The sequence below is a fragment of the Pogona vitticeps genome, chromosome 1 (genome assembly GCF_051106095.1).
Source record: "Pogona vitticeps strain Pit_001003342236 chromosome 1, PviZW2.1, whole genome shotgun sequence".
Lineage (NCBI taxonomy): Eukaryota > Metazoa > Chordata > Lepidosauria > Squamata > Agamidae > Pogona > Pogona vitticeps.
The window spans coordinates 302,239,861-302,251,849 of record NC_135783.1 but is presented as its reverse complement, the minus strand read 5'-3'; the positions used below and the strand labels follow the sequence as shown (position 1 = coordinate 302,251,849).

Below are 11,989 nucleotides of genomic sequence, written 5' to 3'. Positions count from 1 at the left end.
TGCAGATACCCTTGTATCGCAACTGCGGTCTCCCTCTGGGATGCTTTCCCTGCACTAATTCTCCATACAGAAGGTGTGACGTACAACCCGTGTTCCTGTGTTTCCCTCAGCCCAAGGGTCCACCACTGGCGAAGTTCCTCCTTTCTCTCTCGCTGCCACCAGTGTGTTTCTTTTATCCACACTGTAAAGAACTGTACTCTGAGACTTGCTGCCAACCACAGAACTTGTTTTATTAAAGGGTATGAAAGGGTTACTCAGAATCACAGATGGTCTTTATTCATTTTCATTAGATCACACTCATTGAAATATTTTATGTTCCACACTAGATCCCTTGTTTACTTATTTTCAATTTAATCAGTATATATTTATTAGTAACAATTCTATCTCTATGCAAACCTCACTCCTTCTAACTCTCCAGCTAACTGATAAACCTCTGCCTCCGCCCCTCCTGTTCTCTCATTGGCTTATGCACAAGAGGTTCCGCTGTGATTGACAGAAGTGACTTGGGCATGTCACAGGATGTATTTTGGAATCTGACCGTAAGCCATTCTCACGACATGCCCAAACCAACATAGACATCGCTATTTCAGTAATGTATACATGCTAACAATTCCAGCTTATTCCAGGACTACACTATTTGGAACGTTGTCCTGCCAGATGATACCAAAAATGCGTCGGAGACAATGGATATGGAACATGTTCAACTTCCTCTCCTGCCGTGCACAAGGGGTCCAGGGCTCACTGCGGGACAGGAGTGTACTCAGGACAAAGGCTCTATAGACCTGGATCTTGGTATATGTTGTCAGCTTTTTGTTAAGCCATACTCTCTCTTAAGCAGAGGTGCATTTGCTAAATTAAAACTAGCTGCACCTGTTCCTTGAAAGATCTGATCTGGCCATGGTAACATATGTCTTAATTACATCCTGGCCAGATTACTGTAACATGGGGCTGCCTGTGGAAAGTGTCAAGAAACTTCAGTGGGTGCAAAATATGGCAGCCAGATTGCTAACTAGGACTGGTTGCAGGGACCACATAACCTCCACTACAGCAGCTCCACTGGCTGTCAATCCATTCCCAGGCAGAATTAAAATGCTAGCAAAAACCAAAGATTTCCCACCCCAGCCAGGCCTCCTGGAGTTGGAGTTAATATTTCACTTTTGGCTGCCCTCCTCAAGAATGTTGTTTATCTAATACATCTGTCACTGTAGTTGTGGTTTGAAACTGAGGGGTAGCCAAAGAAAATATTAATAATGTGAGTAGCTTAACCTAATTAAATGAAAAACAGACAGAATTTGCTGGAATAATGAGATACCATAGATACATACATTTAAAGTTACTACCTCCAGAATTCTGCACCTTGACTTTTAAGATTTATGCTCAAATCAACATGGCGGGAACTACATACATGACTTATTGCAGGTTATCAAAAAACAGGTGCACATCCATTGTTTTACGCGTCCTGCTTTAATGCAGTTGGGTACATAAAAAGGAGGACATGAATGAGCTGCTGGCCTGCAGCTACTGACAGTGCCAGAATCAAGGCAACAGCACATCCACTTGACATGTAGTGAAAACTGAGCCACTGGAGTACCCCCACCTCCTGCAAAAACTTCACCAACTGCCATGGAATCAGCAAGGAGAGTTACCAGTAATTTATCCCCAGAGTTTGTGAAGAGTGGTACTTCATAACTGAAATTAGTTGGACAAGGAAGCATCTCTTAATTAAAAGATACTGGCTGTGCCTGAGTATTGTCTTATCTACAATCTTGAAGGCTGAAAAAACGTTGAGAAGAATATCTCTTCTTAATGTCTCATGGTACCAAAATTAATCGCACCTGGTCTATCTGATTAATAATTTTTGCAATTACTTTTTGGCTACTAGAATGTTCAGGAGAGAACAGAATCTGAATTGTGCTCCACTAAGGGGTGATGGGATATAAAGAGGTAGAAGAGTGGTTCAAGGTTCAAGTGTAAGTTTATGCTTAGCTTCATCTTTCACAATGTAACCTGTAATGCCCATCACTCTGATGAACTCTGTGTGTGCACTGGAAATATGCTTAGTGAGTAAAGCTCTGCATAGTTAGCTTTGTGGTTTTTCTGGGGCCTGACCTAACTGCCTAATTATGGAACTGCTTTACATCATTTTGATTCTTTTAGAAGCTCTAAACCTACTTTTTAATATGTATGTCTTTTTGCAATATGTTCAATAAAAATGATAAAATGTTACAACCATGTTATAAGGAAAGTCCCTTGCACTTGGAAGCTTTTAGTACTTTGTGGGTTTAGAGTATTTCCTACGCTGCAAGGTTGGGTTTGCAGTCATAAGCAACAACCTTAATTTTTTTCTCTCCCTGGAACACCAAAGGAGCACGTTGGCTCAAGGGAGTTGGGAGAAGGGTCTCACAAGAAGCTTCGAGCCAATCACTAGCACACTGAACCCTTTGGGGCGAGTACCCACACAAGGATAAGGTTGTGTGGTTCAGTCGATCCTCTCTGTGGTGGCCAATATCTTGACACCAGCCAACCAAGCTCAACATGGCTGAGAAGCCTCCTAGCACTCGCCAGGCAACACCGCTGTTCTTGCCCAAGGGGTAGCTCCTGTGGCTCAGTTTCTGCTGCATGTCAAGGCCTGGGGGTCCAGTGCTGTCAGCTGCTAGGAAGCCTCCCAACAATGGCTGATTGGCGACAGAAACTCTGACGTAGTTTCTAAACATGTACACTGGTGCCAGTTTAAAACCACACCAGAGTTTGTGTTGTGCAGTCACCACAGTCACTGCAACTTCATTTCACATTGTCCCATGCATATAATTATGGGTTGTGGAGCTTATTGATTGAATTGAGGCTGGGTTACAAACGCCTGGCATAACATACCTCACAAAGGAAATGAGGTGATCTTCATCTCCGCTATATGCAGAAAGAGCAGGATTCAATTGTGATACAGTACTTTATTATACAAAGAAGAGTTGAAAAAAGAGACTTATTTTTCAATTTGCATTTGTGACCTTGTGTGTATTCAAAATTATCCCATGTCTAAATACTCTTCTCTGATACCAGTACATATACGTTTCTGGTTTTTGGTTTGTTTCTCAAGACAGAAGATGAAAACTACTGAAGAGGCTAGAAGTATACAGATACTTTTAAAAAACTTATAGTCCCCAAACACAAATTTGTATACCTGTAGAAGAGGCTTTTCACTTTGGCTAACTAAAATACACCTATACAAGATATTTTGGTACTCAATGCTAGGTTGATACCTCTTCTAAAAAGTTATGCATTTTCCAAGAAGGTTAGCTTCAAGGTTATATAAAAAATAATGACCTTTACACGGCACACCCCATAAGTAAGGGTTGTAATTCCCCCAGTCATGCAGTAAATACCAGAATATGTCTGAATTCACTGGAGAATTGGGAATACTCTTGGCTTAGCAAAGATCAAAAGTGCTCTAGAATAATCTAGAAGTAGTGGATCTGAATCTCAATTGGTACACATACTGTACAGTATTGCCAACAATATGTTAAGTCCCATCACTTCCAGGTTTTGTTCCATAATGGAAGCCTTCCATATGGTTGGCAACACAGAAAAGTTAATTAAAATAGTTTTTACTGTTTGACTCCAGTGTTTGGGGCTGGCAGCCAGCAATTAAATTTAGAAGATAAAGAAAACAGATTGTACTTTCTGGTAACCTCTGGGCAACAGTCTTCAGTTGTTTGAAGAAAAGAATTCTGATAAGAGCGCATCGGTGGACATACAGAAGCCAAAGGCAATCTTGCAGTTTGAAATGAGAAATAAGAACTATTAATTTTTGGAGGTGGATGAACAGAAACAAGAATTTTTAGTTGTTTGTTTTCTCCCAATAATTGCCCAATTTCTTCTTTCAAAGTCAGAGCAACATTAGTTGTTTGAGTGTTAGAGTCTGTTCCCCCCCCCATGAATTTCATGCTCTTGATATTGATTTGCAAGAAACAGTCATTGTTTTTACTTCAGATTCTGTTCTACCATCACCATCCGCATCCCCTGATGTGCTTCCATATTTACATACTTTCTGCTCTTTTACAGAGTTGTTCTGACCAGCGAGATTCCGGTTATGAACACAACTGACATTGTATACTTTAGGGGATGTGGTATAACTGGAAAGAATTAAGTCACGTCCACCAGTTTTGTTTCTTTCCTCCTGCACCCACTTGCTTTTCAAATGCTCCATATCTTTTCTGATGAGAAGACCTTCCTCGTTCAGCTGGAACTTCTGCACTGCATTCTCTCTTCGAGCCTTGTGAATATCTGCCAGTTGCCTCAGTTCTTGTGGTAGTTTCATGCAAGAGATCTGATTAAGAATACACAGAGCTCTAATGCTTATCTATCATCAATTTTGCTGTTTAGTCGTTAAGTCGTGTCCGACTCTTCGTGACCCCATGGACCAGCAGCGCATGGCAGGCCCTCCTGTCTTCCTATCATCAATACCATTTATTTTAAGTGTATTTATTATTTCTATAGAGGGAATTAAACATGAAGGACACTGTGCTCTTGAGGATGTCTACTGCTGTTGAATAACATCCTTTGGAAAAGTATTTCAGTAAATATAGAATGCACCAAGTTATCCAGCCAGCACATGGAAGAAAAGGTAAACAAAAGTACTGCATGGAATAATTGCAAAGTTTACACAGCCTGGCTGGATAGCTCAGAGAGTTTGGAGTCTGTGGAGCCAAGAAGTTGAGATACCACAAGACTTTTTTGTTGTTTTCACACTAATTGTTGTTTTTAAAGTTATCCTTACTGCACATTTTCTGAATGCCCACAAACATTAGAGAACTTCTAGAGATCTAGTGATCATACACATCTGCTAAAACTCACAGGACCACACCCTAATCTGTGCAGTCCAATATTCCCCTTATCTTATGGCTTAAAATGTCCCTTAGAGGAAAAACATTTAAGTCACTTCTGGTTTTGAAAAAAATGTCCCCAGACTAAAACAGCCTTCTTAAATACTTTACAAATTTGTCTTGGAGGGTATATAAATGGCTATGCCCATGTGGCCTCAGGGTTATATTTTGCTTAGCCTTGCATTGCACAATATATTCAATGAGAATCCAGCAAGAATCCATTTTGGCTATAAAGCAGAAAACTGTTCTGTGCCATTTTCCATTATTGTGTACAGGGAGATTGAGTTGACACGTTTCTCCTCATATAAAGAACGTTCCTATTATTTCTAATTATTGGAAAAATAGGAATATCCCCATTGAGGGGTGGCGAATAGAATCAGACTAGGCACAATCCCAGTCTTATCTCAGAACACTGAAAAGAGCCTCATGGTGCAGTGGTTCAACTGCTGTACTGCAGCCAAAACAGTGCTCATGACCTGCTGTTCAATCTCCAGTAGCTGGCTCAAGGCTGACTCAGCCTTCTTCCGAAGTTGGTAAAATGAGTATCCAACTTGCTGGGGGGGGGGGGGGGGATATGTAGCCTGCATAATTAACTTGTAAACTATCCAGAGAGTGCTTTAAACACTATGAGGCGCTATATAATCAGCACACTTTGATGAATTTCCCACTGTTCCACCCATGTTTCCCATTAGGAAAGTGAGCACCATGGACAAGGTAACAACCCTGCATTGCTGGGACTTCCAGAGATGGGATTATGTCACAGGCCAAAGAGCCCATTTACCTCGTGTAAAACATACATCATCCAAATGCGTGAAAACTCTTATGGAGAACCATCTGTGGTATACCCTTACTTTGAACCTAGCACTTTTTAGTAGAAAGTACAGTAGAGACTTTAAATCTCTCAGTGTGTTTCTACCTTTTGTATTTAAGACAGATACGGTTTTAGATGATGACGATAATGATGATGACAATGACGATGACGATGACGACTATTATTATTATTATTATTATTATTATTATTATTATTATTATTATTATTATTATTATTATTATTATTATTATTATTATTATTATTATTATCTATTGAGATTGTACTTACCTCTATGCTTCCAAGAGGGTCACCAGATCCCTCCCGGAATGCATTTAAATAGCCATCCACCAAAGCTGTTAAATCAGACATAATTTCATCAAGCAGCAGCAAGCGGAGAGGAAGGAGGTAAGCCGTTTCAAGAGCTAACACATTCAGCAATGCCGGTGGAAGAGGCCTTACAAACCATATCTCAGGATTTTTCTGCACATCCCAATTTAAAATGACAAAATACAGTGTTACTTAAATAAGAATGGAATATTAGTTCTCTTTAAAAATTAGAATTTAAAATGTAACTGTAGATACAGCTTCATGCCTGAGAAACTGAGGTTACAATTAGACAGGGCTGCTGTCCCAGGTTTATTCAGGTCAACCTAAAGTTTCCTATGGCAGTTAAATTGCTGCTGTTGTTCAAATGGGATGGGTAATTATCCCAGACAATTTTGGGGGCATGATTGCATGCTGCACCTCAAATCATTACAATTCTGACAGGGATCACAGATTGACCAACCAACTCTCTGCCTTTTATACAGGGATCAACATCCCTCTCTGGTACCTTTTGCTTCTCATTCAAACAAGTTTTTAATTGTTATACTTTTCCAGCTCAGTGCTATTGTCAGATAAGCACTGCAGTTTCACAAAGAGTTATATCAATTCACCAGTATGTCACTTATCAAAATTGGTTTTTTATAAGATGCTCCACAATCAGCATTACCCTAGGACACACCTTGCACTGCCCCTTTGGACCCATATAGGTGATCACACAAAACCAAAAACCGGGGGGGGGGGGAGAGCGCACAATGTGAGCAGAATTGCTATAAGAAAACAATGGCACCTGCAGCTAAACAAAAAGCAATGCATGCCCATTAAAAAAAAACCCTGGGCTTTTTTGTATTTACCTGTACATTGTATAGCCAATGGAAATATGGACAGATTATTTGCCAGTTCTTTGAGTTGTCATCCCCAAATTCACATATGTGTGTTGTTTCTACACCTCTGCAGGAACTCCTCGGAACATTCTAGAGCTTAACATACAGAGCTGTTAGAAGAGCACCCTGCCATGCACGCCCACATGTCCTGCCTCCATCTCTCAATTCCCCAGTCTGCCACTACATAAAAGGCAACTTAGCGGCATGGTAGACTGACAGGAAGATGGGTGTGTTATGTGAACTCATGGATGACCACTCTAAGAACCACAGTTACAGTTAAGTAACCTGTCGTCCTCCTTCATGGTCTCTGTGAATCGTATACCTGGTGGGATGTCGTGCCAACACAAAAGAGATTACTGTTTTGCCAAATGTAGCATTAAGCTTAGCCATGAAGTTCAGTCTATAATGCTTAATGAACATTGAGGGCTGGGACTATGTTGCAGCCTGACAGACGTTGCTGAGCTGGACACCTTTGACAAAAGCTGTTGAAGCAGTGACAGCCCTGGTTGAATAATCCTCTAAGAGATGTGGGACAGCTTTTTTTATAAGTTGCTAGCATAAAACGATCATGTTAACAAACCACTTAGAAAGTTGTTGAGGAGTTCTCATTTGTGATTTCTGGTAATTGATAAACACTCTATTAGTTTTCTTCTATATGTGCTTAGTCCTTGAATTATAAAATGCAAGGGCCTGTGTGATGTCCAATGTATGTATTCTCACCAAATCCAAAATTGGGGATGGAAAAAACATTAGCAGCATAATCAGTTGAATAAGTTGGAAAGGGAAGATCACCTTCAGCAGGAAAAGGAGGTCAGAGAAAGCAACAACCTTTTTCTGTAGAAAACAAGAAAGGAGGATCATGCCTCAGGGCACATGACTCATTTGACTCAATGTACAAGTGTGAAGACCAGGAGAATTAGTTTTATATGTAAGTAGTCTCTGATCCATCATTGCCATTGGCTCAAAGGAAGATTTTGTTAGTTAGATCTTGTTATGGTGGAGTTTGATCTTTGATATTAGGGAAGACATTCCACAGACCTCTGAGGAACTTCTTTACATTTGGTCTTCTGAAATATTGAGAGACAGTGGAAATTGTTTAGACACTATTGCTGACAAACAGACTTTTATAGACAAATAGACAGTTTCCTCTGCTTAAGGTGTTGTAGAAAGTGGATTATTATATGTAGAGATGGTAGGGAATCTGATACAGGTATTGACATAGCCACCATAGCTATGAGCATTACATTTGCTTTATCTTGTCAGAGTTTTACAACTATTTTGTGCAGTATGGGAATTGGAGCAAAGATGTAGGGAAGGTCTTTCATCCATCCTATCATAAATGCAACCCACAATTACTCATGACCTCAGGCTGTTTGACAGCAGTATCTGTGGCATTTCCTGTTGCTGCTTGTAGCGAAAATGGCTATGTTTGGTTGACCACAACAATCACAAATCATATTAAAAAATCTTGGGCTAGTTCCCATTCATGATCTTGGGTCATCTGCCTACCTAGATTGTCTGCTAATTGGTTGTCCTCCCCTGCCACATGTGTAGCTGTCAGGAAGATGTGGCATTCCAGGCACCAGTCCCAGAGATGAACTATGATGTACAGAGAGGCATAGTGTGTATTCGGTCCTGCCATCAAGGTCATCCTGAACTGTTTTCAAAAGCCGGATAGTGCTTATCCGTGACTCCTGAGGGGTCTGTCTCATTATTGATTTTATCAGTGTCTTAAGAAGCTTTGGACATTTGTTTTGATTTTTTGCTATTAACCTGGTTAACAGTCAGTAGTCTGCTTCCTTTCTTTGGAGTGGATACTAATGAAGTATTTGAAGAGGAGGCTACTATCCCTTTACAGGAGCGATGGGCACTTCAAAAACGATGGTAGGTCCTCAGAACCAAGGAGAGTTAGTTGTGTCCCCTCATCCTTTGACAAAGGTTTATCAGCTTGTGTAGTTGTGGTGGGATGAGAGTGTGATGGTTCCATGAGCAGTATTTAGAGCACTGTTTCCCAAACCTTTTTTGAGTTATGACCTCCTTTTATAATAGCCAAGTAAACTGTGACCCCCCCTTGCAATGTTTACATAAAAATGTTTTTTTAATGAGGTAAAGTCACCCCTTCTCAGAAAGTAGAGGCTTCTTTCTCCCCCAATTAATCTGTTTTTCATATATACACATGCACACTAATTTTAATATCTTGCTTCGAAAGGTCAGGGAAGAAATTACAGTATTTAAGAAGGGCTACAACACATGATGTCCGGGACATGGTGGTGCTGTGGGCTAAACCACAGAAGCCTGTGCTGCAGGGTCAGAAGACCAAGCAGTCGTAAGATCGAATCCACGTGACGGAGTGAGCTCCCGTCGCTTGTCCCAGCTCCCGCCAACCTAGTGGTTTGAAAGCATGCAACTGCGAGTAGATTAATAGGGACCACCTCGGTGGGAAGGCAACAGCGTTCCGTGTCTAAGTCGCACTGGCCATGTGACCACGGAAGATTGTCTTCGGACAAAATGCTGGCTCTATGGCTTGGAAACGGGGATGAGCACCGCCCCCTAGAGTCGAACACGACTGGACAAAAATTGTCAAGGGGAACCTTTACCTTTTTACCTTACAACACATATAACACAACCTGTTATATGCAACAACAACACCCCCAAAACTACTTTGCAACCCAGGTTGGGAAACACTGGTTTAGAGACTATGTTTGGAACCAGTGCTTCCTGAGGTAACAAATTAACTTCCTGAAAGGATTTCTCCCGAAGATGGTATCTTAAGCAAAATTTTCTGTTTCTGATAGCAATCTTTGGAAGTTTTCTGCAATTTTAGAAAGGCTGTATTTTGTGACCCTCACTGAAGCAGTACAAGCACTTTAAGTGGAGGACCTGAAGCAATGAATGAAGGAATACTTTTTAGGAGATTCATGGACAAGAAGAAAACAATGACAATGGGGGGAAATGGCTCACATAAGTCTCTCTACAGGTAAACTGAAAGCTCTAGCCACTGTTCCCATATGCTTCTTCAGCAGCTAAAGGGAAATGAGAGATGGAGGCAGAATGTGCTGGCATGCACAGAGAGAGACAGAGAGTGAGTGAGTGAGTGAGTGAGTGAGTGAGTGAGTGAGTGAGTGAGTGAGTGAGTGTGTGTGTGTGTGTGTGTGTGTGTACGCATGCGTGCGCACGTGCTATTCTAACAGCTTTTTTTGTTAAGTTTTAGAATGTTCCATGGAGTTTTCATATGGGCACAGAAACAACCCATATGTGTGATTCAGAAAGGCCATGAAGAAGAAATCAAATTTAACCATGCCAGCTCCAGGTAATTTGTTCACTTGTCTCTCTGTCACAAACTCTTATCTTCCTTATCCAGCTGCTAACTTTGACTTGCTGACTGCAATTTTTATTGCATTTTTAATTGGTCTGTTTATTTTCTGTAAACGTTTTACTCTCAGACCTTTGTCCTCCTCCCACTACACTTATTTTCTTCTGTTTCTTTTCTTTCTCATGAATAAAAGTTTTTTTAAATTTGTTTTTTTTTTAATTTCTTGACTTCTAACACATCAAGAGTTTTCAGAGCTGTTTCTCCTGTGGCGCTCAGTTGCCCTATGCAATCCATCAGAGTAACATGAATTATTATATCCACCAAAGTCACAGTCACAAGGATACAAGTTGGCTTTGGTTCCTCCTTAAAACAAACAAGCCAAAGCAGTAGAAGAATTTTGCTGAAGTTATGGAAAGGGAGGGTAGCAACACTTATTACTATTACAATTTAGTGCTAATCTCAGAATAAAAGGCAGTAAAAAGATTTTGCATGACACTGAGACACTTTGAGACCTTATTGGCATTAAAATTAATATAAATACACAAAGTGAACACTTAAAATCTAAAGGGTGCCACAAAAAGGTCATATCCCGAGCTGACATGCTTACCTCAATCTCACTCTGCCTCTGTTCCATGAAAGAGACATTTTTGTATGGCATCTTCAAATATCGCATTAAGCACTCTTGTAAAGTGCTGATGCAGTGTGGAAGAAAGCCACCAGTTTCCTTTGAGAACTGCAATACATCCGCTACCTATGGAAGAATTGTTATTGCATGAATTGATGTGTCATTACCATAATGTGCTGGCTAAAACCAAAATTAACTACAGAACATACAGTTCTATTGCTACAGTAATCACTGCTACACAAAATTTAGTGGTACTTGAATAATTTGGAATTACGTGTATGAAGTTATTAATCCGATAATTGTATTTTTGTAAGTTTAAGAATATTCTTCAGCAAGTAAATGTAAAGAAGCAAAATGAGGAGGAGGTACAAAAACAGTAAAACTACTTATAGTCATATTTCATGAAGTACCGAACAGACACAACAAACACCCAGTGTATGTATATTCTTGCACCAGTTTCTAAAACTTTGACTAACAAACATTTAAGAGGCTTAAAAAACTGAAATACCTTTAAGAAGGTATGAATTTATGACAGATACTATGATATTGTGGATTATTACATGTATGTAGAATTATGGACAAGTATCCTTGAAGGTAAGGTGTTCCCTTCTGAAACAGCTCTATTTCTCATTTATTAAAACTTAGTATATACAAGCCACCCTATAACTTACCTGTGTATCAAAAACGTTGGACAGCAGAATTCCATACTGGTGAGAAAGACAATCAGAAAGCCACCGACAGTCATGGATAACCTAAAAAACGTGAGAAACAAGTAGTATAGGTCTTAGCTAATATGGTTTGTATACAAATGAATCCTGGGTTTTGTAGACTTTATACTGCTCCCCTCTTTTGGTGGGGCATATGTTCCCTATGTTACACAAATACATACTTTCAAAACATTCCGGTCTTCCAGTATCATTTGGAGTCCATTCTTGAATGCACGAGCTCCCAAAAGAAAAATGTCAAATAAGAAAATTTGGCTTCTTGTTGCAACCTATGGCAAGGATGCAGAACAGAAACAAAATCTGAGCAGCTTTGCAATAATATTATCACTATAAATTTTATATTGGTGCTTGCTATTTGATTCTAAGTATATTACATGTGTTGCTAATACAGTGGTGCCCCACTTGACTATGATAATCTGTTCCAGGAAAATCA

At 40.0% G+C, this 11,989-nt stretch overlaps 1 protein-coding gene across 12 annotated transcripts in view; it reads right to left on the bottom strand.

Moving 5' to 3' along the window:
- Positions 1-209: 209 nt before the first annotated feature.
- Positions 210-11,989, bottom strand: part of EXD1 (exonuclease 3'-5' domain containing 1) — a 44,335-nt gene continuing 32,555 nt past the window's right edge. For 11 of the 12 annotated variants that reach the window (XM_020793692.3, XM_072986255.2, XM_020793688.3 and 8 more), the window contains exons 8-12: positions 11,721-11,825; positions 11,503-11,583; positions 10,814-10,957; positions 5,977-6,168; positions 210-4,321 (exon numbers count right to left, since the gene is read on the bottom strand). In XM_020793692.3, coding sequence (XP_020649351.3) covers positions 3,935-4,321; positions 5,977-6,168; positions 10,814-10,957; positions 11,503-11,583; positions 11,721-11,825 — 909 coding nt within the window. In that variant the 3' untranslated portion in view covers positions 210-3,934. The remainder of the gene's footprint in view (positions 4,322-5,976; positions 6,169-10,813; positions 10,958-11,502; positions 11,584-11,720; positions 11,826-11,989) is intronic. The other variant, XM_020793696.3, reaches the window with a different exon arrangement.